Below are 26,181 nucleotides of genomic sequence, written 5' to 3' on the forward strand. Positions count from 1 at the left end.
AATATTATGACAATTGTTTAGACAAAAGGGTTGTAGAATCTAAAGTGGACACGGGTTTTGTTCTAAAAATATGACTTAAGCAACCCAAATTTTTGAAATAATTCTTCTATCTTTGGTGTCTTCCTGATAACTTTTTTATTGTCAGATTTATTTTCTTCTGCTGTCAAATTTCCTCCTTTCTGCGGTATATGGAGCAGTGAAGCAGGCCTGCTAGGATCAGTGAAATATTAATATCTCGAGTCAGGAAGAATACGCTCTCCTTTACAAAAGGAATGATGATAAATTATTGCCACTGTGTTTTCCTATCTGTTTTTTTGTGAACATTTTAAGTCTTGCTAGTGTTCCTGTTCCCGTGGCAACAACCCTGAGCCGCTCACAGAAGAGCCTGGCTAATAAGAAATAAAGCATCGTTGTGGCGTTGTAGAATACAATTGTAGACTGCTAACTTTTATTATTAGATTGTCGCTTTGGTTGGTTTTGTCAAATGACAAGGGAGGTCTCAGATTCTCCTCACCCAGCCGTAAACACGGCTCAGGACGAAGGGCCGGTGGTTGTGAAACCACAGTGAGGAAGCCGGCAGCCTTCTGGCATTCACAACATTCACTCCCAAAGAGGGAAGCTGGTGTTTTCTGCTTTATAGCAGTGAAAGTAGCTGACAGAGCAGTTTTTCTAAGCATGCAGGAGACTTCACAGTGAATACTTCAGAGTTTTTATCTGAGCTTCTCAAGCGTTGAGTCAAGTGACTGCCTCATAAATAAATGAGCAGCTGCCTTTTGTTTTATTGTAATACAGGGACCTACGGTACCATGAGGCTTCATTTCAGCTCATTGAAATTCAGCTTGTGATTGTCGGCCGATGTATTCCTTCATTCACAAAGAACCTCTTCCTAAAAGCATTACTGGGACATATGCAGCATCTTCTGTCCTGTAAAGTCGGTGTGATCACTTGACCATAAACCATCTACTGCGACCTGTTTTTAACTTTTACCAATGTTTCTCTTTTTGGTTAATATTTTTCATTTTGTTCTGTAGTTCAAATTTCCATGGCTGCTTCCTCATTTGCCACCAGGAAGCAAATATTAACCTTTAGTTAGTATAATTTTTTTGTCTACTTTTGAATCTATCTTGATAATTTTCACCTTAGAAACTGTTTATTTGCCTTGTTTGGTACAATGTTTCACCACAACCTTACCTGTGGGAGTTTACCATTTAAGTTTTATTATCGCTCTATACTTTGTTAACACAGTGGATCAAAAATACTACTTAAAACCACAACAGTTCTCTGTAAAAATCACAAAAATACCTAACAAATCTTTGTTTTTCTTCTTAAAAAGGAAAAAAAAAACTTTTTATTCTGCTATTGCTAAAGTTTCAAAACAAGACATTTTGCACTTATAGCCATTCCAAAAATTCTTTGTCCAATCTTGTATCAGGCTCAAATTAATATACAGCTGGATAGCTTCAATATTGGTCGCCATTTTTGTTGCAGCAGTAATGTTAAGTTATGAGGGCTGTAAGCTAGTGGGAGAGCATGTGAACCAGGACTCTCAAACTCCAAGCCTTGACGCCTGGCATCCTGCTGGTTTTTAAGAAATCCTGTCTCATCTGCTGCTGATTACCTGGATCAGGTGTGTTTAGCCAATAAGCAGCCGGTTAGTTGGAAAACATTTTGGACAACAGCCCTTGAGGAGTTTGAGCAGAGGGGACGGGAAGGGGTGATGGGGTTGTTCAAGTCAACGGCCCCACCAACAGCTCAGAAGCAGATTTCTGATGAATTCCTGCCGCTCTGCAGACACTTTATCCTAGAAAATGACAGGTTTTGGATTTGAGCTAAAACAGTATATGGATAATTAGAAAACCAGTGGGAACTGTTTTAAAATAGGTGATTGGAATGAGACTTTAAAAGGCCAGAATTGGTCTCTAAATCTGTCATTTGGACACACTGGAGCGTTTCTTCGACTCCTGTGGGTGAAGCAAATGGTTGTTGCAGAATCCATTAGATCAAATGCCTGACTGTCATTGTGTAACTGAAACCTACTCTCTGGCTCCAGCTTTTGTCTTCACACCTCGCATATCTTTTTCTGTTACTGTACATTGTAAAAACTGTTCTCTGTTAATCCAGTGACACTCCTGCTTTTTATTTTCTCCTGACAGCCAAAAACAAGGAACCTGAGAGAGTCCCAGACGCTAAAGCAACCAGAGGTGAGCTCATCCCTACTTCTTTACATCTTATGATAACAACTACAAAAAAATGACCAGAATGTAACCCTTGTGCTATCCTAGGCATGTTTACATTAAAAGTGGGGTCACCTGGAACCCATAAGGGAGCACAAGGGTTAACAAATCTGCAAGCTTTTCCTAAAAGGAAATGGCTGAGTGAGACACTAAGCAGTCTCCTTGGTTCATAGCCTGAAGCCTCAGCTCACTGTCAGCTCTTTCACAAACACTGAAGAGGCCTTTTCATCTGGGATACTCAGTTTAGGCCATAAGGACCTTTTGCAACAATGCTGCATTGTGTTCATTTTTTTCCCTTCCATCCTCCACTTCCAGCTCCACTCAGCCCCCAGTCTCCATCACAGGCCACCAGGAACCACAATGCCTTTCCGGAAGCTTCTGGGCTCAGCAAAGTGGCCTTCAGCGCCATTTCTGCAAACATGGACTCCTTCGCCAGCGGCCGCACCGCGATCCTCAAGAAACAGCCGAGCCACATGGAGGCGGCGCACTTTGGAGATCTTGGTACCAAACCTGCATCCATGTGTTTGTTTGTTTGTCTGTGATAACACAAACAAACATAAATACAAAACAAGTGTTTGGAACTCAAATGGGTTTCCGCGTTTATGAAACGGCAAACGTTTTCTAGATTTTGGGTTTTGACTGTCTGGGCCTTTGATCTCACCACAGCACTCAGGCTGCTGACCTTACACAAGAGAGAGCAAAGGAATAAATGGATTCATTTACTTTGTTTTATCAGAACAACATTCCCAAGCTGTGCGAATAAAGAGACGCAAATAAGCGAGGGAATACTGTACATTATAAAGCGTATATAAATGCTAAAACCAGTAAACTAAATCTAACTTAGCTCAGAGAAATTCTTAACAGGCTAAAAATAAAAATAACATGCTAACAATGTAAATGTTTTAAACTTTCTAGATTTCTGCTCAAGGTTAAACTAGCTCAGGAAAATGATGTATATTACTTAAAATATTAATATTAAGGACATTCTTACATCTATTTAGTATATTAGCTTCATAACTAATGTATTAGCTCTGAAGCTTTGCTGTGAAAATAAAAAAAAATTAGCTCTGAAGCTAATGTAGCCTAACAAATGTAGTTGAACCATATCTCATTGAGCTGAACACTACTAATGTATCTAAATGATGAATTTATGGCCTGTGTTTATGAAGTACTTGGCTGTGAAAGCAGTGTAGCTTCATGAATGTAGCATTTAGCTACATTAGTAGCATTCGGCTACATTAGCTTTGTAGCTATGAAGCAACATTAGCTTTGTTGCTAATGCAACTTCACAGCTGATGTACTTAGCTCTAAAGCTAACATAGCTTCACCATTCTTGCATGTAACGTTAATGTTGCTTCACAGCTACAAAGCTAATGTAGCTGTGAAGTTAATGTAGCTTTACAAATGTAGCATTTAGCTACATTATTAACATCTAGCTACATTAGTCGGTATTCTTGCATTTAGCTAATGTAGCTTCACAGCTAATGTACTTAGCTGTGAAGCTAATGTAGCTTTACAAATGAAGCATTTTTTCTATATAATAGCATCCAGCTACGTTAGCTTTGTAGCTGTGAAGTTCCATTAGCTTTGTAGCTAATGTAGCTTCACAGCTAATGTACTTAGCTCTGAAGCTAATGTAGTCAATGCATTAAGCTTGACTAGCTGAATTTTGCCACTTTACTGAAGCTACATGTAAAGCTTAATGCTAATTAGAGATTTAGAAATTAAAAGGAAGTGACTTGAACAATGAACAATGCTACAAAGTTTATCAGGCCTTCTAGAATTGTCTGAATGAAGGCTAAAGGCAAATTTATGTAAAAGGCCATGGAAATAGAGGATGCTGAGGATTCAGACAATTATGTGTTTGGTTTTGGAAGCTGTAGAAAACACATTTTGATAACAATTACGATATATTAAAAATTTACAGGTGATAGAGTTTAAGTTTTTGCAACTTTTAAAATATAGTTTGAAGCTTATTCAGTAATTTTAAATGTGTTTAAAAATATTTAGTTACAAGGAGGCAAAGATGAGGAATGTGTGCAACAAACTGATCATTTTCATACCAAAGATTAAAATAGCTACAGTGAAGAAAGAGTTGAAAGGTGCCAGACGTGTTCAGTAGAATAAAACGAGAATATCAAGAAGTTTGAAAACATCTTTACAATCCTAAAATTTAACCATATACTATATGAGGTATTTTTTTTAAGAAAGTGTCTGTGGTAACCAGAGAACAGTGTAAATCTGTAACTTGTACATTGTTATGAAATCCTGCAGAGTTAATGAGCTGTCAGAGTTAACTTCACCCTGCCGTCAGCCTCCAAACCCGTCTTCCTTTTTGCTTTGTTTAACTCAGTCGTAGTTCAGCTGCTGGATGACAAAAGGTGGTGGAGACAATGCGCAGTGATAAGCCCTGTAGGAACTGTACGAGCAAGTTGTCCAGAGGTAGGGCGAGTCAGACGAAGGTGGAGAAACCTGTGCTGCAACCCCGACAACAAACCGACAGACAGCGCCTGTTTTCTGCTGTTCTGTGGTCACTTTTGCTCACATTTTAGACTCTAAAAACAGCTACTTTGTAGGAGAAACTTCCTCCTGAACAACCATGGGTTTCAAGTAGGACTTGTGGTTTTTAGTGAAGTAGCTGGTGTTTGTGTAGCTGCTCTTCAGTGTCAGGGTGGGGTTGATACTTATACCTCCTGAAATAGTTAGTTGAAGAGCAGCTCCCTTTGTTTCCCATGTCTCATAAGTGTACATACTTTGGGAAATGAATGTAGTAAAAGTACACTTTCATCAAGCCTAAGTAATCAGACAAAACTATAGTTTTTTTGGCCAATAATTCAAACTTAGCTGTGATTTATAAAAAGGCACAGGACATTCCTCTCAGATCAAACAAACGACGTCTCTTGAAAAATGTGTTGCTGTTTGATTTGTGAACATAAAAAACACAAAAGCATCTCTATTGTCGCTAAGTGCTAAGATGATAATCTGTGAAAACAAACTGTGAGACCTTAAACTTGTTCTGAACTTGCACAAAATAACCTGAAGCATCGTTGGGCGTCGTCCTGTCTTCTCTTCAAAAAGCTTCCAGGTTTTGGAAAGTCTCTTTCATGCAGCGGTCTTTGTGATGTCCTCAGACAAATGTGTCAATCTCACACATCCTTTAAACAGCTGCTTTGTGAAACTGACCCAGTTCTTCTGTCTGCTTGGCTGTAGAGTTGTTTTTGTGAAATGAATCTTAGCTGTGTTTTCTTTTTTTATGTAACACGTCTTTCTCTAGAGTTGCCTTCAAAACAGCTGGGTTTCTTTGCAGTTTTATCTTAGCTTCTTAAATAACAACTTGTAATCATCTCTCTGTCGATGGCTCGGCATCATCTGAACTTTTGTTTTCTTTTCCCCTCCAAAGTTGGAAAATTCCTTTTTTGAATGTTCAAAATGCGTTTCAGTTTATGTAGCTGCTTTAGAAAGTATTTGATCAGATTTTGACAGTTGTTGGGCTTTCTTTGTGGGTCATAATCCATTAAAAACTCAAGCTAACAAGAGGTCTGTGAGAGGACAGTACATGTCAGGAAAGTTGAATTGCATGTCCTCCAGGTGTGTTCGTCAGCTTGTGTTGGTTATTATCAGGTCAAACCTGTAGAGCTGTTTGTGCTCACAGAAAAGATCGCCTCAGTTCACATTTGATTCTTACTTTTTACTAGCGCATGTCTTCTAATCTCGAATCGGTGCAAATCTTGTGAATCTTGCTCCAGGCTTTTTCTTTCACAGCTTAATTCCGATATATGAAAGACTTGGTGTCATATATTTCTGGCCGTGCACAAACCCGATGATTAATTTCTCCTTCGCGATCGATTTTCAAACGGTTGGGATTTCTGTGAATTGAAGGGGACGGCATCCATATGTCGCTACCAAATCCAAGTCCACGACTGGTCAAAGTTTGATCGAGTTTAACTTTCATTGTGCGTTCTCTTCAGCTCTGTTTTTTTTTTCTCTGCAAGCTGCGCAGAGAAAGCTGTGTATACGATTCATATACCATAGTACGTATCACGATGTATCCCAAGACTGTACCGGAATAATTTGCAACTTTTTTTAAGACTTATAACAAAAATCTACCTGAATATTAATACGTTTTTCATTGAAATGAAATGGTAAAATTCAATTTATTATATGGTCACAACATTAAGTACAGCAACTGTATCTCGTATACAAGTTGCTTTTACCCACAAATGCTTTTCTTTTTTGATAAATTAAGAAATATTTGTTTTTAAAGGGAAAAGTCAATATTGTCTAATTTCCACAACAAAACATTTTTTATGTTTAAGAAAAATAAAAAGAATGAATCTGCCTCAGTCCTTTTTATTTCTGAGGACGCTCATAGTTAATAATAAAATATTGTCATGTTAATATTTTAAATCAATACAAGTATTGCCAAACGAAATATCTTGAGATATGGCCGAAACGATTTTACACCCCTAGTGTGAACGTAGTTTCAGACTTTTGACTTGGAATTAGAATTTAGAATAAACCAAAACAACTGACTTTTCTTACCCTGAAGAAAATTAGAAATATTGTTTTCCAAATGTAGACTCTAGAGCTCACCTTCAATACAGTTTTAAATAATGTAACGTCAGCAGCATCAGAGGCAGCAGATGTGTTCTTCAGGGTCAGATGATCTGGAGGTGATTGGACTGATGGTTGCTGCTGTTGACTGCATTGTAAACACACCAATGAAAGGACTCGTAGATGCATTTTTACAGCTTATTAGGTTTTACAGGAGAATAAAAATGCAAAAAAAACATACACAGAAAAACGCTGGGGTAAAATTGAAAACCTACACACTGAAAATTCACTTAACTTTTTTATTTTGTGTCAGTTTCCATCCTCAAAATACAGATCTTTTAAAATTATTTTTTCCTCTTTTCTTTAGTAAACTTTATCTGTCAACCCAGCATGGATATTTTTTTTGTTGTATAAAAATTGTCAACAATGACTCCTAACTACATTTTTTTCCCCCTTCAGGTCACTCCAGTGTGAACTATCAGCCCCAGGAGACGCGCTCTCGGCTGTCCAAATCAGCAGACCAGGTCCTTCAGGACAATGTGGCGCTGCCCCACTTCATACATTACATGGAACAACGGGGCGCTGACCATATGGTTCGCTTCTGGCTGGAGGCCGAGAGTTTCCGCTCCGCCAGCTGGTCACGAGTCCGAGCGCACAGCCTCAACTCCGTCAAACACAGCTCGCTAGCCGAGCCAGTCCCGGTCTCTCCAGAAGGATCCGACCCCCAAATGCTGGTCCAGAGCGCGCCTAGCGACCCAAACATTTCCAGAGGAAGTCCTGCAGCGACAGCAGAGCGGCGGGAACCCTCCAGCACAGAGGCCGGGCTGAGACCCGGCACGCCACGGGCTGGCACCCCCAACAGGCAGGTGACCTCCAGGACGGGGACGCCCTGTAAGGGTCAGTCCAACAGCACTCTGAGAGACCTGTCTGACAAACTCATGAAAAGTGAGTCCCGCCCCTTTATTTTACAGCCTTTTTAGATTATTTGATGTTTTTACTGCTCAAAATGTTTATTATTATGATCAGGATGTTGGAAATAGTGGAAGAATGAGGATTAAAGAAAACATTCAGAGAAGGACTTTAATAACCAGTGACATGGTGAAAGTATTTTCTAGTGTTTTATAGCTGCTGGTGACTTTTTTGTGGCTTTTCGAAAGCTCTATAAACGCTATAATTTAAAGCTTTAAACAAAGCCAACCTGCGTAAAAACAAAATGCTTCTTAAAAAAGGAAAGAACAACACTAACAAAAGACTCAGCTTAAATCTAACAACCAGATTTTTTATTCTTGGTGGTAAAAACTACAATTAAGTGTTTGAGATTCATGGATGGAAATTAGTTTTCTCATAGTTGTTGAGGAAATACTGTTGCAGAATAGTTTGTATTTAGATTAACTGTATCTGCTACATTTTCAAATGTGTTTAATCAGATCATAGTTTGATTTTTTTTAAATATATACATTAAATGAAATATGTTAATATCATTAAGTTCTGGGCTTCGTTTATATTCTATGTTGCTGTCTATAAACTGGATTGGGAAACCAGACCATGACACTACTACCACCATGTCTGACTCTTGCTGTCATGTTCTTAATGAGTTCTGTTAGGTGGAACTAAACGCTCAGAGTGGAGACATTTTTCCTCTTGTCTCTTTAGTCTTTATAATTTGTATTTAGAACACAGATTAGAAGTCCGTGGCTTAAGGACTGATCCTCTACATGCCTAATTCCCCTACCTGATGCTGATTACCTGGACCAGGTGTGTCCAGGAGAAACTAAAACATTTTTTTGAGAAAACCGAGTAGGAATGCAGCTGTTGTTACCCAGCTCCGGTCCAGGGGATAATTAGGATGTTTTATGTTCAATATAAAATGATTTGTGACTTTTTAAATTAGCTGAAAGCTTTTTTTTTCCTAAAATTAATAACATTTAAAACGCTTTTAAAAAAATGCATTTTTAGGATATTTTTATAAAGTAATTGAATGTAATAAAGAGTTTAGTATAACAAAAAAGTGGAGCCTAGCTTATAGCTTTAAACTGCACAAGTGTAATTTGCAAATTTTACTTTAGAGTTGGGTTGCTTCACTACTTGTGTTGATGGGTTAATGAATCATTATTTTACTCTGGAACCCCCTGTGCTGCAGTGGGGGCAGCAGAGATTTTACAGCAGAGCTGGATGTGAAACTCTGTTGATTTTCCTGATTTATTCCATACATTTGAGTTCGACCTTCATGACAAAAGATTGTGAAAGTTTTAAGAGAAAAACATCTATCTGAATGAAATTAAATGAAATTATAAACTTCCAATAGTTAATAGACAAACTCCTGTAAAAATGCAGAAAATGCTGCATCAGAGTTGTTCAAAAGATAATAAAGTTGAAGAAAACATAATTGCGTGGAGTCTTTCTGTGCACCCACACCCAAAATTTGAAAATCCAGTCAGAGGGGCGGGGCTTGGGTGCAGGTCCGTTATCATTACTGCAGCGGCAGATCATGATGTCAGACTTCTGAAACTTACATTGTTTAACCAATCACAGAATTCAATAGTACTACCTCAATTCAACCTGTAGGGGGCAGCACACAGACGGTTTTTGACTATATTTTCAAGAATTTAAACTATTTTATTTTAACTTGTAAAAAAATTGGCAATAGCCAACAGACAACACTTTTAAAGCCCTGTTTATAGAGGTTAACAGCCAAACAAAGATAATTGATGGTTTGGTTACTCTCTAATTCAACATTTAGTTATTTGTGAACCCGTTTTCACATCAGACTGATTTTTCTTTAAATCTCTGTTTTTAAAGTTTTTTCCTGTGATAAATCAGCAAAGTCTAAAGTGCTCATAAATATCAACTGTTTCTTTTTCTGTGCTGCAGGTATAGAAAAAGATGCGGTCACCATTTTCACAAAGTACATCTCTCCAGATGCTGCGAAGCCCATCCCCATCACAGAGCAGATCAGAAACGACATTGTTGGTGAGGCGCAGAGGTTGAATGACACTGATCCGCCAAACTGTTAAAACCAGCAGCAGCACACCCTTTACACAAAGTCCTGACAGTGCTGAAATGTTTCCTTTTTCCCTGTGCAGCAAAGATATGTGGAGAAGACGGCATGGTGGACCCGAACTGCTTCGTCATTGCCCAGTCTGTAGTTCTCTCTGTACTGGAACAACAGTAAGTTTCTGTCTGTCCACTTAGCTCATTGTTATTTTCCATGGTGACGCCATGGATCATGACCTGGTCTTCCTTGACTCCAGGCACTTTAGTGGATTCCTGTGGAGCCATCATTTCTGTAAATATCAAATCGAAGTGCTGACCAGCGGGTCCGTGTTCCTGGCTGACATCTTGTTCAGTGAGTCAGCTCTCTTTTACTTTTCTGAGGTAAGTAGGACATCCTTTGTGTTTATTTTTCTTTACGTTCTTCACACAGTCAAAGACTAATTTTTCAAAGTAAGGGAAGTTTCAGGACTTGAGTATTCACTTCCTTTAGGTTGTAACTTCCCCTTTTCTGTGTCTGCTCTCCTGCAGTACATGGAGAAGGAAGAAGCGATGAACATCCTGCAATTCTGGTTGGCAGCAGACAACTTCCAGAACCAGCTAGCGGCTAAAAAGGGCCAGTATGACGGGCAGGAGGCCCAGAATGACGCCATGATCCTCTATGACAAGTAGGTTTCAGACAAAAAACATTTTTATAGCATTTTTGACATGTTGTTGTGGCATTTTTTTCTGACATAAAAAAATTAGGCTTAAAATGTCAATTTCTGAGTATTTCTTTATTCAAATTGTTATGAATCAGGAGCACAATAAATGTCATTTGAAAAAGAGCTTTTTAATGAAAATACACCACAAGCTCCAAACTCTCAGTAACAGGTAGGAAAGGGGGGGCGGGGTTGCTCCATGCCAAGAGTCTCGCCCACAACTCAAAGGTGAATTTCTAATGATCTCCTTTGGCTCTGCCTAAAGCTGTGTCCTCATAAATGACAGATTTATTTAATTTTGTCTAAATCTGCACAATCATAATTTAAAGATCACTTGGAACTCTTAGAATAGATCGAAAGATGATCAGAATGGGACTTTAACTGTCAATTTATGACGATATTAATATTTTATGAACTGAATTTGAGCTTAGTGTAGTGAAATTGTTTGAATGTAAGATTAGTTTTACCTGCATATGTTACAGTCTAAGCTCACTTCCACAAAAGAAACAAATAAACATCAAACTACTGGAACAGACACTCGATTTTAAAATAATAAATCATTCAAATAGTTTATGCATTTAAAAAAATGCTATGCTCCTTATGGGGATTTCTGTGAGCTGCTAATGTTGGAAAAAAAAGATGTGAAATTAAAAAAAATAAAAAAATACTGTAAAAACTTGTAAGTAGAGTTTGTTGTAAATGTTTGATTCCAGAAAGCTAATTAAGCACAAAGTAATAGAGTTTTTCAGTAAAAGAAGAATCAATGCGTGATTGAATAGATAGTATCAATATTATTATTTATTTACTGTCAAAAGAATAAATTAATTAAATTATATGAAGTACCTGGTAGTATTTTCAGTTGGATAGTATTTGAAATGAAGAGACCACTAGGTGGCAGTATTGACTTTTACTTTTTTTTCCCTTCAAAACATCCTTTTGTAATTTTCTCAAACGTGACTGTTTTTGTCTCCAGCTCTCTATGAACGCTGCAGACTTTCAGAGTTTATGATTTCTCTGAATCATTCATTTATTTTTCATTTACATTTTTCATGGACTTTTTGGGAAACAAGAGAAGACTCAGGGATACATAAAGCCTTAGCCACAACCACTCTCACAGGTGGATATGGACTGTGAGGGTGGAAAATGAGCAATCCCATCAGTTGTCATGCACCTAGGTGTGTGAAATTTGTTCTCCACATTTAACCCATGCTCTAGGGGAGTGGTGAACTGCAGACACAGCTGCACTCATGAATCATTTGGTGGTTTAACCCCAATCCAAACCCCTAATGCTGAGTGTCAAGAAGGGAGGCATTAGGTCCCATTTTTAGAGTCTTTGGTATGACTCGGCCTGGATTTGAACTCACAACCTTTCAGTCTCATTCCATTTTCATGACGTCTCTTAAGGGATGTCTGTAGAGAGTCTTGGTTTCCCTTTAATAAACTACATTACTGTCTGAATGCAAAGGGGCCATACCTTGATTTTCTTAAGTCTTTCAGAGTAAACTATATCCATATAAATGATTATATATTACCTTTGTAACACTAAAAACATATTATTTATGAAATATGAGTTATTATATGTGAACTATTTTCATATCTCAATATCTGAGGCTCCACCTTCTACTTTGTGAATGTGCCGCCCATTTTATGACTTCATCCTAGAGCCGACCTCGTCAGCGTGTCGCCTATAGAAAAAAACATCAAATTAAAAAAATATTGATGTAGATACTGTATAGCCTGAATGTTTATCCCCAAAATTGCAAAATTGGGCACAGACAGAATGGTCATGACTAATGGGTTCATTTTGCTGTGAAATTCGGTCGATAAATATAAAAAAGGCCAGATGAACATTTAAGGGTTTATTGAAAGGATGAGAACATGATTCTGATTAGCACTGGCTGTGAACATTTCTGTTCTCTTTGAAGCATCATTAATCTCCGTATCTAAAAACCTTTTCACGTATACCTTTCTGCCTTTGCTCAACAATCGATGTTCAAACCAGTTCTCCCAATTCATCTCTTGCTTTTTCCACCAGGAAATAGTCTGCTCCCTTTCTCCTACCGTCTTCCCAATATCATCGTCTGCTTGTGCCATTCTCAGATCCGTTCAGGATCCATCCCAAGATGTCATTCAGATTTCTCGGCAAAAAGTTTTTTGGTGGTTCGCACAAAGTTTGAACGCTAAACCGAATGAGTGTTTCTTGGCGATCGCTAAACTGACTCACAGCACAGACAGGCGGCGTCAGTTCGACGGTGCACTAGCCGGGGGTGAAGGGCTCCCTATCGGATCACCGCTAGCTTTGCAGAGAAAGTGTTTGTGTTAGCCTGGGGGTGGAGCAGAGTCTCTCTCTGGAGGGGGGCGGTTCTCAACTTGTGATGTCAGTATGTGAGGACCTGCTCTTTTTTGAGGGTATGGGAGGAGCTGCTGCTGAGAGCTCAGGTTTTTAGAGGATTACTCAGAAATGTGTTAACAGATCAAAATACCGCTTTTGCCAGTTATGGCTCATGTTTTTTCTGCAGCATTCACCTCTCAGTGACAAAGGGTTAGCATGTGTTGTTCTGATTTCTCACAATTTGGAATGTTTTTTTTTTAAGTAAAAAGTCAATTTTTAACAAACTCCCAACACAACAGAAACTCCTCTGCCTTGTAACCATTGTTTGAACACTAAAAGTGTTAAACCCTAAATATTCAATGAAACCTTGAGAGTTTTTCACAATAAAACGTCTTTTGTTTAGGATAGAGAAGAGAAATGATCGCCAAACCAATAATTATACAAGCTGAGACCATTTTCATAAACAATAATAATGTTTTAATAGGTTACTTCTAGTTAGTTTTCTTCTTTAATCTTTCAAAATGTTTTACTTTTCTGCTGCTTTCTGTTATGAAAAGAAGATTTAATGCAGCACAAGATAGAAATTACAACATTTTTTAGTCAAAAGTGAAGTGGAATTTGTTTTAAGAAATGAATTGAAGACAAAAAGCGAAAAAAAGTTGAAAAAACAGCATTCTACCAGTCTTATCTACTCTATTATGCTTGCTAAAGTGTATCACAGTGACGATTCTCACTATGAAGGATTTGTTGGAATTTTTTGCCATGTATTAAAAAAGTTACATAAATTTGATTTTCTAGATATTGCGTAGTTTAATCTCTGAGCGGTGGAGGAGGAAAATGTCATTTAAGGTGCTGGATTCTCCTCATCCATCTGGTTTAGGATGGATGGAAACACGTGAGCAGCTTAGAGGCAGAGAAATGCTCCGTCAGAAGAGTTGATCACTCTCATTCCAGTGGAGGAAAACTCTTGAAATGGTTCATTTACTGTCAGAATAATCAATTAGTTCAAATCTATGATGAGATTTTTCAGTTTTTGAAGGGAAAAGACCAGTAGGTGGCGGTATTGTCTTTTATTATTTTTCCTTCATAACGTTAATTTGTAATTTTCTCCCCAGCTCTCTATGAATGGCTTCAGTTAGATGAAAAATGAGTTTCATTTTGATCATTCCTCCATTTTTTGGTTGTTTTTTTGCAGATATTTCTCACTCCAGGCTACCAACCCTCTGGGCTTCGGCGACTCCGTACGGATGGAGATCGAGTCAAACATCTGTCGAGAGGGCGGGCCTCTCCCCGACTGTTTCACCACTCCACTCAGACAGGCCTGGACCACCATGGAGAAGGTCTGCATGGGTTTAAACCACTGATGCTGGAAAACTGTGATGGAAAACCTTCATTAAAACTGAATAAAATGTTTGTTTTTTTTTGTAAAACACCTTAAGGATTTCTGTGTATTTTGAAGTAAACAGTGTGCAGTAATACAAATAACAAATGCGTAACCTGAATGAATGTTGATCAGCAGATAAAGGTCAGGAGCGCACCTTCATAAGTCGTCCAGAAAGACTGCAGGGATCTCATTATTTTTCATCCTTCTTTCCATGTTGCATCTCTTCAGGTCTACATGCCCGGCTTCCTGTCTAGCAACCTTTACTACAAGTACCTGAGTGACCTCATCAACTCGGTGCGAGCGGATGAGTTTGTGAATGTCAGCGCCCAAAGCCAGGGCGGGTCGGCGGACAACGAGCGCTCGGGTTCGAATGCCAGCGAGGGTTCTCAGACGCAGGTGAGCCCTCACCCCCCACCTCCCACCCTCCCTGCAGGCGTGCTCTCTGTCTGCTGACATTTAGACCCATCCTGCCTTATTAGACAAAGAAGAAAAAGCAAAGGTTTCTGGGTCAAACTGTGCTCTCAGTTTGCTCCATTTAGACCTACAGCACAATATCACTTTTTTTCTGTTTTCATGGTCTTCACATCACAGCAAGGTGCCAAAAAAGCAGCAATTAAGATCCTGAAGAACTTTGACGAGGCGATCACCGTGGACGTGGCCAGTCTGGACCCGGAGTCCCTGTACCAGCGCCCGTATGCAGGGTAGGGTGGAGTTCCGACTTCTGTCAGACTGTTTTTTGTTGCTGCTCCAAATGTATTTTAATTTGTCCAACTTGTTAGACATCCTTTGTTTTTTTATGTACTTTTTATCAAGTAGGTGATTGTTAAGACCATTTTTTAATGCTTTTTACTGAAATGGGTTTGAAATCGTCTGTCGTCTGAGGCCTCAGTTTTCTCTTTCTGCTCACTCGTCTACCTCACTCTCTTATCAGAAAAATGACTTTCGGGAAGGTGAATGAGTTGGGCCAGTTCATCAGAGAGGCTGAGCCCGAGCCAGACGTTAAGAAGTCTAAAGGTAAAAAACGCTACTTTTTCTTTACTTTTTATTATCATTTTAGTTTATCTTTTAGTGATTTTCTATCTGTGAAGGAACATTTTATCTATCTATTAAATCTGTGTTTGATCCAATTAAAGAACTTCTTAAAATTGAGCGTGAATAATTTTGCCTCACGGGTTCACATAGCAGACTAAGACCTTGATATTTTGTGCAAGTCTTCTGCATGCATCATGTGTGTTTCACCCACAGACAGCCTGTATCCACCTGTAAGAGGAGTTATGACTAAGGAGTTATGGGAATAATTGAAATCTATTAAGACTTAGAAAAGCAAACATATTTCCTACACATTTTAAAACTGGTTGTCCTACAGTTTTTGACGGTGAAGTTTTCTCCTCTCTTTAAGGTTCCATGTTTTCCCAAGCCATGAAGAAATGGGTTCAAGGCAACTCTGATGAGGTGAGATGAAAACGTGTTCAGCAATCGCTGTGTTTCCATTGACATTGAAATTGCGCCATTGGATTTGCGATAATAAATTTGATTAATGGAAACATGACAATTTACAAAAAACTCATATTTATTGAAAAATGTGTTCGTGCTTGGAGGAGGTGGTTTTTGAGGCGTATTGAAATTCACATATTTTGCAAACCGGCACTTTTAATTGAATGAGTCACGTGACCAACAACTGAATAAGACGCCGACGTCTCCTTTGATAGATGATGATGAGAGGGCCGTGACAGAAATTTAAATGTGTCTACTGTAAATCGAAGCATTGTTCACATCCGTCACCATGTTTTTGAATGACTTAACTTTGTTTGTTTGTATTTATTCACATAATTATGACTCAATAGACACAATGTAATTGCGAAATTGTGTTCTTTTTTCAATATTTCTAAAAGTTTGATAAAGTTTTGCACATATTTATAATGAAAACACAGCTATTGACTGTATATTAGAACTGGACGGAGTGAGTGTGATGTCACCCTTAGAAAAGGGTTTACTTCTGGCTCCAACCAAATGAATCTAATTCAGTGTTGGAGCCAAACAGCGTCAGTAAGCAATGATTGGTCCATATTGGTCTGAGTCATCATTTCTATGGCAACCACTCACACCAATCAGGAGTGAGCTTGTAGCACGCCCACACCCATACCACTGTCAATCAAATATTTAGAATGTGAGACCACATACTTGTATTGAGGCATCTGACTGATCAATTTATAACTTCAGAGGAGGTTCTCGTCTTCTGGATGATAAAGTCTTTGTGTTTGTGATGAAGGCTCAAGAGGAGATGGCGTGGCAGATTGCGAAGATGATTGTTAACGATGTTGTCCACCAGTCGAACCATAACAGCCCCGGCAAATCCACCAAGGTACCCAAACCTCCATCTGGTTTCCTGTCCTGAAATGTCAGATAAAGTGCAGGTTTTGTGCTGAGCGTCTGTCCCCGTCTGTCTGCAGTTATGACCCCACGGCGTCGGGACCCCACAGAAGAGGGACACTTCGTGTTTCACAAAACGTCCAGTTTACACTGCAGTGAGCTGCATCACTCCAAAAAGAACAAGGCTTTCTATCACCTCCATAACTATAGAGCGTGTGTGGATGTGTGTTACCTGAAGGGTGGGTGAGTGATTGCTGATGCACAGACTCTTAGAAAACTTGAAGTTGGCCGTTTCCATAACACTATAGAGTGTTTGATGTGAAAGCATCAAACTGAGGGCATCACTCCCGTGAGAAGGATGGGAACGCGGCACATAGAAGTAGCAGCACGTCAGGACCTAATCTGTCTTGTTTCTGAGCTATGGAAGACGTTACACAGACTGAGTGAAAGTCACTCCACCATGACACTCCTCTCAGCTTTTAGAACCATTCCTTGTTTTTACATCAAGTTCTCTCCTAAGGGTCAACCTGTTGGAGCTGTTTGAAGTGTCATCCGTTTCTGTATAGTTGTTTCATGATCCACAATGTTAGCTCTCCAACCCCCGGCCACTATAGACTGTAGAGCAGTGATGTGACGGGGAAACAGACGAAGAGCTTGCTGATCTTTGTGAAAGTCAAAGCACCTTTGCAGAGCATAGAATAAATACTCCCTAAAGAACTTTAAGTGGTGAGTTTCCAAACTCCTAAATGTTCTATAAATTCTGGTTTATCCCATATATTAATGTTTGTCTTTTTTAATGGTGATCTTAAGTTTTTTTTTAAGCATTGCTGAAAAAAAAACTCAGCGATGAGAGGACTGTTCGACTGGAAAAGTGTGATCAGTAAATTTAACTTTATTTTTTTGTCCCCACCTTATCAAGATGTGGAAACAAACCAGAAAATACACTTGGTACTATGTACCACTAATGTTTTCTGAGATGTACGTGTATGTAATCTATAATATATTTAAGCTGTGTTTGATTTAAATACAAATATTATCAATTGTTCTGGTCTCCGCCTACTTTATTTCCTTGAAATGCTTTTCTTTTTGGTTCATCTAACATGACGGCAAAGTCCATACATTTAAAAATTCACTCCCAAAAATTATTTTAGCTTTCTTTGATGCATTTTTTTTTAGAAAATATATTTTAAAAATAAGTTTGCAGTTGTAGTTTAAGAAAAGAATTTATATATTTTTTAGACTTTTTGTGTCGAGAAAGCTTACTATAATGTCCAACAATAAGTGATAAAAGCAGATTTTTATTCCGATTGTATGGAAAAGGAAATGTGATAATGAAGCGCTCTTTTGATTGGCTGATTTGACATGAAGAGGTTCTCTTGCACATGCACGGCATTTTTAAAAAAACTCTTTAACCTAACTGCAATGAAACTGTAATTTTCCCTAGTTTATTGTCTAATTTTCCGATAAAATACTATATATCATATTAAAGTTACTTTAATAATTTTTATTTCATTACTTTACTGAAGCTGCGTTTACGATAATTAGTATGACCATCAAGGTGAACAGGTACCTGAGTCAAGCTAAAAATTGGCGATGCTAAATACCGGAAGTGCTTTGTTTTGTTTTCAAAATAAAACCCCCAAAAATTCCAACATTTGATTTGACTTTAGGCACTTTCGACTGGAAATTTCAAAGATGAATATGTTGTCTGTTTTGTTCTTGTACTCATTTTGTATTAAATTCTAAAAACACATCAACATATTTCCCCTCCTTTTCTTTAAAAAGGTCAGTCATGTAGACATTTGTACAAATAAACAAGGCGATTGAAAGGACTTTTAACCCCATACCAGCTCACAATTGCAAAGTTACGGTACTGAATTGGGATTCATGTTCGGGCTTAATTTCACAAAAATTGATAGGTCATACCTTTAATGACCAGTTCACAAAATGTACTTGTGGTAGTAGAGAGAGACTCTAAAAGACTATTATGTTTAAAATGTTGCACCTTTGACAGACTCGGTATAAAACAAGTGAGTAGAACACCATGAACACTTAAATTAATGTTTTAAAACTATAAATTGATACTATTTAAATGAGATAATGTGGTCTTTGAGCAATTCAGGAACCATCATATGTTGGGTGACTTGGTAGGTTTTTGTACACAATAAGCTAAGACTACCAAGGTCCGGCCTCAAACTAAAATAACGAAACCCATCAGTGTAAGACTGCTGAGGACAAAGAGGGGGAAAAAAATAACGAAAATAAATAAAGAATAGCATTTTTTGAAGTAATGATTACTTAATTTGCATATATTTCATTTAAATTAGTTACATTTATAAATTGATGATTGAGGTGAACACAGATGACAAACTATGTAGGTTTTTACATCCCCGTTGACCTGAAGACGCTTTGTTTGTTCAATGCTACCTTCAGGATGCACAGATTTTATATGCAAACCAAAACTTAGGTAAAAATCATAATCTTTTATGAGTTAAAAGCACAAATTATCTTATGCTGCATAACATTGGTCACTAGCTGCACTGAGATGATCCTTTTTGGCACGGAGTATTTTTTAATTTTGAAAAAAGTTATTTGAGCTTCTGTTAAACGTTAAAAAAGTCACATTTTGAGAAATGCTAGGTTCTTTTTATATTTTTGCATTTTTTGTGCCAAAAAAAAAATCACAATTCACATTCATTATTTAAAAAAAACAAGGCCATGAATGAAAAATCCAAATTCATTAAAGACTAAAGTAAGACTATGCAGCTCCTTCTAGGTTTTAATCAGTGGAGAACACATTCAAATGTCTCTTTCACTGTTAAAGGTTGCCGACCCCTGCTCTAGAGTAATGATGATGAACTACAGGAAGAAAGCAAGTTATTTACAACAGGTTTTAAAAGAAAGTTGGGATCATAATAAGGTGGGGACTCAGAAAGGGGTTTGATATGAATGGTTATATTTAAGTTAAAGATAAACTAATAAATCAATCAAATGGATTTTCTATGTCAAGTTAGATAGGATTGCATGAAACCCAATGAGACAATTATGTTGTAATATTGGGCTGAATAAATAATATTGACTCAAAATGTATCTTCAAATTAACTTAGTTGAGTTGTAAAATGATAATTTAGCATAGCATTAACACAAGAGGAGCACCTCGTTTTATTGTGAAAAGAACTTCCGGAATGTTCCTCGGTGAGGAAGGCGGCTTCATTTAGCAGAGGCAGAAGGGAGAAGCGGAGGCAAAGTGCGCTGAAGCTGGATGCGAGTCTCAGTGGAGAGCAGCTCCTGGACGAGTCCGTGTCTCCGCAGAGGACACTTCTTCACGGTTATGTCTCCGTGTTCATATTTGCGCGTGGAAACCGTCCCGCTCCCAGCAGCCTGAGGGCTCCAGCGCGCGCGCGCCCACTTTACCGGGACCTCTGACAGTCCCGCCCTCCAGAGCAGATGTTCTGCGGGCTGCTGATGCCCGGTTAGTGGGAGGCTCGGAGGCAGATGCTGAACCGGGAGAAGAAGGAAGAAGAATCCGGGTTCGTGCTCGATCTGGGCTCTCTGCCCCACGCCGCCAGCATGTTCAGCTGCGTGGGCTGCTTCTGGGTGCTGCTGTCCTCCGCTCTGGTCGCCGTCTGTAGCTTCAGCTTCATCTCTCCCGCCTGGATTGTTAAGGAGCAGCCGAGGAGCGGCCACCAGCATCCCCACCCGCACGCGGCCGACAAGGGCTCGGTCAGCTTCGGCTTGCTGTGGCACTGCTCCGAGTCTCTGGACCGCATGTACCGCTGCTACACCTTTGGAGGACTGGGCAGGTTTGCTGAGATCCCCTCCAGCTCCTGGCAGGTATGGACCCCCACACCCATCCTCACATGTGGATGGAATTCATTATATCCATCAATTTCACCAAAAAATTTCACATTTCTGAAAGTTTTTTCCACATTTCACCTTGTTCAGAATTAAGTTTGCACTTAAATTGGTTAAACTTCACATTTGTGCTCCAGTTTTTCATTGAAATGAGGTGGTATAACACCCCCATCTATCATAAAAAAAATAAAAGAAGCAGAAATGCCTCAAAACAATTGTGCATCACACAGAGCAGCATCTGCAGAACAGCACGCCAGACACGCATCAAAGCTGCAAAAGTGCCACCAGGTTGGCAGGCGGCTCTGCTTCCTTTCAGGGCTCCCCACCAGCAGACATTTCAGCTTCCTTGCTTTGGTGTACAAAAAAAACCACAAGTGGACCACATGATGGGCATAAACAATTGCGCAGCTCTGCCAAACCACCAGCAGCTCCTCACACAGATGGGATGTTGGGGCGTCAAGGTGCCAAAAAAAAAAAAAAAGTTACCAAGAATTTGGAAAATGTTTAAAAAAATCATGCAGGATTATACAAAAGAAGAATCAACAAGCGACTCCGGAGAAATGATTTATGCATGAAGTCATTTGCATTTAAAAGGGTGTTATTAATAAGTGCTGCATGGTGCAGCGGCTGCAACTGTGATTCATCTATTTCCCCTCGGAGGCACAACTGCATCAACCTGTGGAGGTCTGTCCAAGGCCTGGAGGGAGGGTGGGCATTTAGCAGGTGGTCCTCTTCCTCAATCTGATCACTTTTCCATCACATTCCAGTGATGTCACATGAAAGAGGAACGTCCTTTCATCACCAGATCCATTCTGGCTGTAGGTCAGTAGGCGGCACACCTGCCTGCTAATAGTTTCACTGGGAGTTCAACCGTCAAGCCTGACAGTTATTGTGTCCTTGGGCAAGACATCGAGCCCCGCTATGTCTTTATTAGATGCCTGTAAGTCGATTTGGAGAGACGGCTCTGTCAAATGCGACGTATAAAACAAAAATAATAGCTGAATAGGGCTGATAAAGTAAAGCTTTTAGTGCCCACACATAATTTGTGACATAAAACATCTGTGTGTCAGCGTTAAAAGGAATGCATTCGTGGGATTGGAAAATAAGTGAACATGATTTGTGTTTTAGAAGATTGAAGACTTTTACTCTGGAAACATTACAAAAAGTAAACATTTGTTGAATTTGAATCAACGGTGTAAATGTGACTGTCCTAATGAAGCTTTTTAATGCAACTCATGCAGATCAGCATTTATGTCATTTAAACTCTTAGTTAAAAAAGACCAAGTAAAGTTCAAGTAGCTGAACTTTCAAGTGATCCAATGTAATCAAAAAGTGTTTGTACAGGACACAGTTTATGTGTGGCGGAAAGTGATTCCAGAGTGGCTGGTTCAAATCCCGGGCTTGAGGGTCCCCATGTCTGTCAACATATGTCATAATCTTTAAGCGTTGTAGAAAACGAGCCATTGAAAATAATAAAAAAAAAAAAAAAAAAGCAAAATGGGGTAAAAAAAAAAAGTAAATTACAAATAATGAAAGTTAATATTTGTGCTTAATATGGTCACAAGTAAAAAAAAAAATATTGGAAATAAAGCAATAAGCTAACAAATAAACCCTAAGTACAAAGGTAAACATTAAAACAGTCAATAAAAATGGCAATAACCACAACTGATGTAAAATAGGAGCATAAAATGAATAAAAAAGTGAGTTTTAAGCTTTAAAAAATAAATCCACACCATTAGAAATAAATGCAAAAACATTTTTTTTACTGTTGATCCCCCTTTAGCATAGAAAAAAACACCTGAGTTTGATCCCTGGAATCTTCTTTTGCATCATGCTAGAAATTATCATATTAATCATGTAAATATTGTCTTGTGAAAAACAGAAAAAAAGTCTCAGTAGTGCTCATGTGTGAGTTTCAGAAGGATGGCAACCCAAAAGAGAAATGTAGGATTTTATGAAAGTCGGTGCTGAAAAGGCAGGTAGGCAGGCGGTTGGGCAGATGGGGGGTCTTCTGGGTGTCAGGCAGAGTCAAAGGGGTAATCCAGAACGTGTTCAAATGATGGTTCAGGTCTGCTATCAGGGATACACAGGTTCTAACGGCAACGTGGGCTTGACTCGGAGAGAGTTCGGGGACAGAAACTGGGTCAGTCGTGAGGCACAGACTGGAAACCAAAGGCGATAGAGGGAACCTTGAGGTTTAGTGCAGCGGGAACAGACAGTGAAGGGCCAAAAAGGTACGTTTTCAAGCTAAGAACGGAGAATCATGACATTTTCCTCATCTTAAGAGACTCAGTTTTCTCGTAAATACAGTCTGCTCCCACCATCGACTGTATATATGAGAACTAGACTGAGGGACCCCTCCTCCCTGGTGCTCCTAATAGGAAGTACCCACTGTTCCAAGAAGCCAAATCCCATAGACTTCTGTAGAGAAATAAACAGCTGTTACTCAGTCATTCTATTTGTCAGAAAAAACATTCTTGTTCTGATTCCTTTATTATATCATGTTCTTGATAATCCTTTTTTTTTCAATATTTTTTTCTGCAAGTTATTTAAGTTTAAAACTGTGACCAAGTATTAAGAGGATTTTACAGGCAAAAATTGCTTTTTAAAACTGCGACTTTAAAGTTGTTAATTAACGAGAAAAAAAGTCGTAATTGTTAAATTATGAGAATAAACTTGTATATTTATTACTTTAAAAGTTACAGGCTAAATTTATGCATTTTTTCTCACAAATTTGTGAAATTTATGACTTTAGAAGTCGTAAATGTTCAAATTAAAAACACGTAAATTTACGAGAAAAAAGGTAAAAAAATGTTATGCCTTAAGAAGTCGACTTTAAACTTCAGAAGTCGTAAATCTACTATTTTGCAAAACGTATATTTATGAAAAATAAAGTTAAAAATTTATGAGAACATTTTTTAAAATTTACAAGAAAAAAAATCATAAATAATTTTATGACTTAAGAAGTTGGCTTTAAACTTTTGAGGTCGTAAATCTATGATTTTACAAAATGTAAATTTTTGAGAAAAATGTTAGAAATTTACATGAAATAAACAAATAAATTTACAAGAAACAAAGTCACAAATTTATGAGAAAAATGTTAGAAATTTACAAGTAAAAATACTAAAGTTGTCCGTTTTTCAGTGCCATGCTTAAAAATTAAAGACGTTGAGCATCTTGTGAAGTTTTATTTCCGTATTGGTTTCAAAAACAAAGAAATTCTTAACCTTTTGGCGACTCAAAATGAAATTATTTATGTAGCTCTCCAGGATTCAGTGTCAGTAATGCACAGTTTGATAAGTTAAGGCAGGAGCTCAGAGAAACACTTTGCAGGACCGCCACTTAATTCTACTCTAATCATTCACATACCCAGAAGCCTGTTAGTCCCCTTACGTCACGTAACTGTCACGCGCACAAGGAACAGCAAAGGGGCACAAAAAGCTCACTCCTGATTGGTGAGAGTGGTTGCTATAGAAATGTTAACTCAGAACGATTTGGACCAATCACTGCTTACGAACGATTTTCGGTTACAACATGGCAGCATCTATTTCGCAAAAAAAAAAAAAAAAAAAACAACTGAATCGACTTCATTTGGTTGGAACCGTATAAGCAAATCATTTTCTGACTCAGTCCAGTTCTTATGTACAGTCAATGGTTCCCACGTGTGAGCACATTTATTTTGAAAACTATAAATAAAACAAAAATAAGAACAGTAACACATGACCTACTTACGAAAAAACGTAGCTAAAATATGGAAAATAGCTACAAACTTTACTAGATTTATTAACAGCTGCCCTGAAAGTCTGAGATTTGGGATTTTTTGGTGACAGTTATCAGTTTGTCAGTGAGTAAACCCTCCTTGTTATGAGTTCCTGATGTGTTGTAAGTATGAGGTCCACGGAGCAGCTTTCCTGCTCGCTGCGACGCGTCTTATTACGGCAGGGAGCCCCTGTGCCCGAGTCTGATCCCAAAGCCATTAATAAAGTTGAAGGGCCCATTAAGTTTTCATCAGACCCACTTTATTACTTCACCACTCCTCACTGATGTGCACATCATTTTGTTGATGCCATCCATTTCCAGCTTGTCAACAACCAGCGCACAGCAACACAAACCAGACAGGACGTTGAGTGTGTGCTCAGAGCCGACAGTCAACTCCAGGAACTGACAGTGTTTGTGTTAGTGGGAGCAGATTGTTGCCACTGCGCACTTATTTATAGAGCGTTTTTCACATATCAGTCACCAATGTGCTGGAAGGAAGATGCAACAAAACTATAGATATTTGAATTATAAGTTAAAGTTTAACATAGAATTAATAAAATCAATAAAAGGGTGGACGCTTAAGCAGAAATAAACTATTAAAGTATTTCTTGAAAAATATTTATTTTAAAAACTATTATCAGGATTTATGTATTTTTAATGGCAATCTAGTTAATACATCACCATCAGTAAATAAAAAACAAAAATGAAAGCTCAATGGAAGAAGGTACAAAAATAAGTGAATGGTTACCAATACTAAGCCTTGAGGTACCTCACATCAAAGAAAAGTTTTAATGACAAACATTCACCAGATACTTTAAATGTAGTGTCTGATCATGTCATGAAGACATTCTGGATTTCAATCATTGACTGTATATGAGAACGGATATCACTGACTGACTCCTCCCCCCTCTTGTTACAAACAGGAAGTACCTGCTGGTTCCAAGAGGCCAAAATCCCATAGACTTCTATAGAGAAATAAACAACTATTATTAAGTCATTGTATTTGTCTGAATAACCATTCTTGCTCTAATATCTGTTTTATAACATGTTCTTGATCATCTTAATATGTTTTCAATATATTTTTCTCTGTAAGTTATAAACTGGCCAATCGGATGCCTCAATAAAAGTATGTGGTTTTAAGTCAAACGTTCAAAAAGTTGGACAGATTTAGAGTAGACCAGTTTCAAGGGATAGAGGTGTGGATTTCCAACAAGCTCAATCCTGATTGGCGAGAATGGTCGCCATAGAAACAATAACTCGAATCAATCACTGCCTACTGGCGACATCCATATTATGAAAAACAGCGACTGATTTAATTTAATTTCTTTGGATCCAGAAGTCATTTTCAATAACTGGACTCAGTCCAGTTCTCTTATACAGCCAGTAGTTTTGACTCTCACCCCCTCCCCCACCCTGGTGTAGAGGTAGAGTGGTTGACCTCTGATTGGAAGATTGAAGGTTCGTTTCCGCCTTACCCACCCATGTGTTGAAGTGTCCTTGGGGGACACTGAAGCTCACATTTGTCCTGGTGGTTAGAGGTTGGCTCCAGCGTTTGGCAGCAGTGTGTGAATGTGTGTGGGACTGACTGGAAAGGGCTTTGGACCTTAAAGGAAGTTACAAAAGTGTTATATAAGTCAATGGTAGGGATGTAACAATTCAGTCAAGCCACAATTTGATTTGATTCAGTTTTAAAGCCACGATTTCTATTTTTTTCTAATAACAGAAAGGATTCAATACAAAAAAAACAATACTGAAATGATCACAAACCCTTTCATACTTGGCTCATATTGTGCTCCATGTGACGGACCGCTCCGCAATCACGCCTGCTCAGCGCAATCCCCCCTCAGACCCTGAGCGCACACTTGCCTTTGTGCGCACTGGCTCACCGCAAATGGCCGTTCATGTGCAGCTTGCAGAGAAAAAAAGTCAGAGAGAGTTAAAGAGTTAATAAAAAAAAAAAGAGCTGGACTCCCGGAAAAAAGTTAGAAAGGAAACGGTCTC

The 26,181-nt window shown here is 38.5% G+C and overlaps 2 protein-coding genes across 2 annotated transcripts in view; both read left to right on the forward strand.

The window, feature by feature from the left end:
• akap10 (A kinase (PRKA) anchor protein 10) overlaps positions 1-17,609 on the forward strand; it is a 19,332-nt gene extending 1,723 nt beyond the window's left edge. Inside the window, exons 2-15 of the mRNA XM_024266358.2 lie at positions 2,154-2,201; positions 2,550-2,735; positions 7,248-7,733; positions 9,660-9,758; positions 9,872-9,956; positions 10,040-10,163; positions 10,311-10,447; positions 14,008-14,152; positions 14,425-14,592; positions 14,788-14,897; positions 15,128-15,210; positions 15,596-15,648; positions 16,466-16,558; positions 16,647-17,609. Coding sequence (XP_024122126.1) covers positions 2,154-2,201; positions 2,550-2,735; positions 7,248-7,733; positions 9,660-9,758; positions 9,872-9,956; positions 10,040-10,163; positions 10,311-10,447; positions 14,008-14,152; positions 14,425-14,592; positions 14,788-14,897; positions 15,128-15,210; positions 15,596-15,648; positions 16,466-16,558; positions 16,647-16,652 — 1,823 coding nt within the window. The 3' untranslated portion in view covers positions 16,653-17,609. The remainder of the gene's footprint in view (positions 1-2,153; positions 2,202-2,549; positions 2,736-7,247; positions 7,734-9,659; positions 9,759-9,871; positions 9,957-10,039; positions 10,164-10,310; positions 10,448-14,007; positions 14,153-14,424; positions 14,593-14,787; positions 14,898-15,127; positions 15,211-15,595; positions 15,649-16,465; positions 16,559-16,646) is intronic.
• Positions 17,610-19,740: 2,131 nt separating this feature from the next.
• The window catches only part of LOC112142722 (transmembrane protein 211), a 143,992-nt gene continuing 137,551 nt past the window's right edge, over positions 19,741-26,181 (forward strand). Inside the window, exon 1 of the mRNA XM_024266261.2 lies at positions 19,741-20,400. Within this exon, the coding sequence (XP_024122029.1) occupies positions 20,062-20,400 (339 nt within the window). The 5' untranslated portion in view covers positions 19,741-20,061. The remainder of the gene's footprint in view (positions 20,401-26,181) is intronic.

The sequence above is a fragment of the Oryzias melastigma genome, linkage group LG14, assembly GCF_002922805.2.
Source record: "Oryzias melastigma strain HK-1 linkage group LG14, ASM292280v2, whole genome shotgun sequence".
Lineage (NCBI taxonomy): Eukaryota > Metazoa > Chordata > Actinopteri > Beloniformes > Adrianichthyidae > Oryzias > Oryzias melastigma.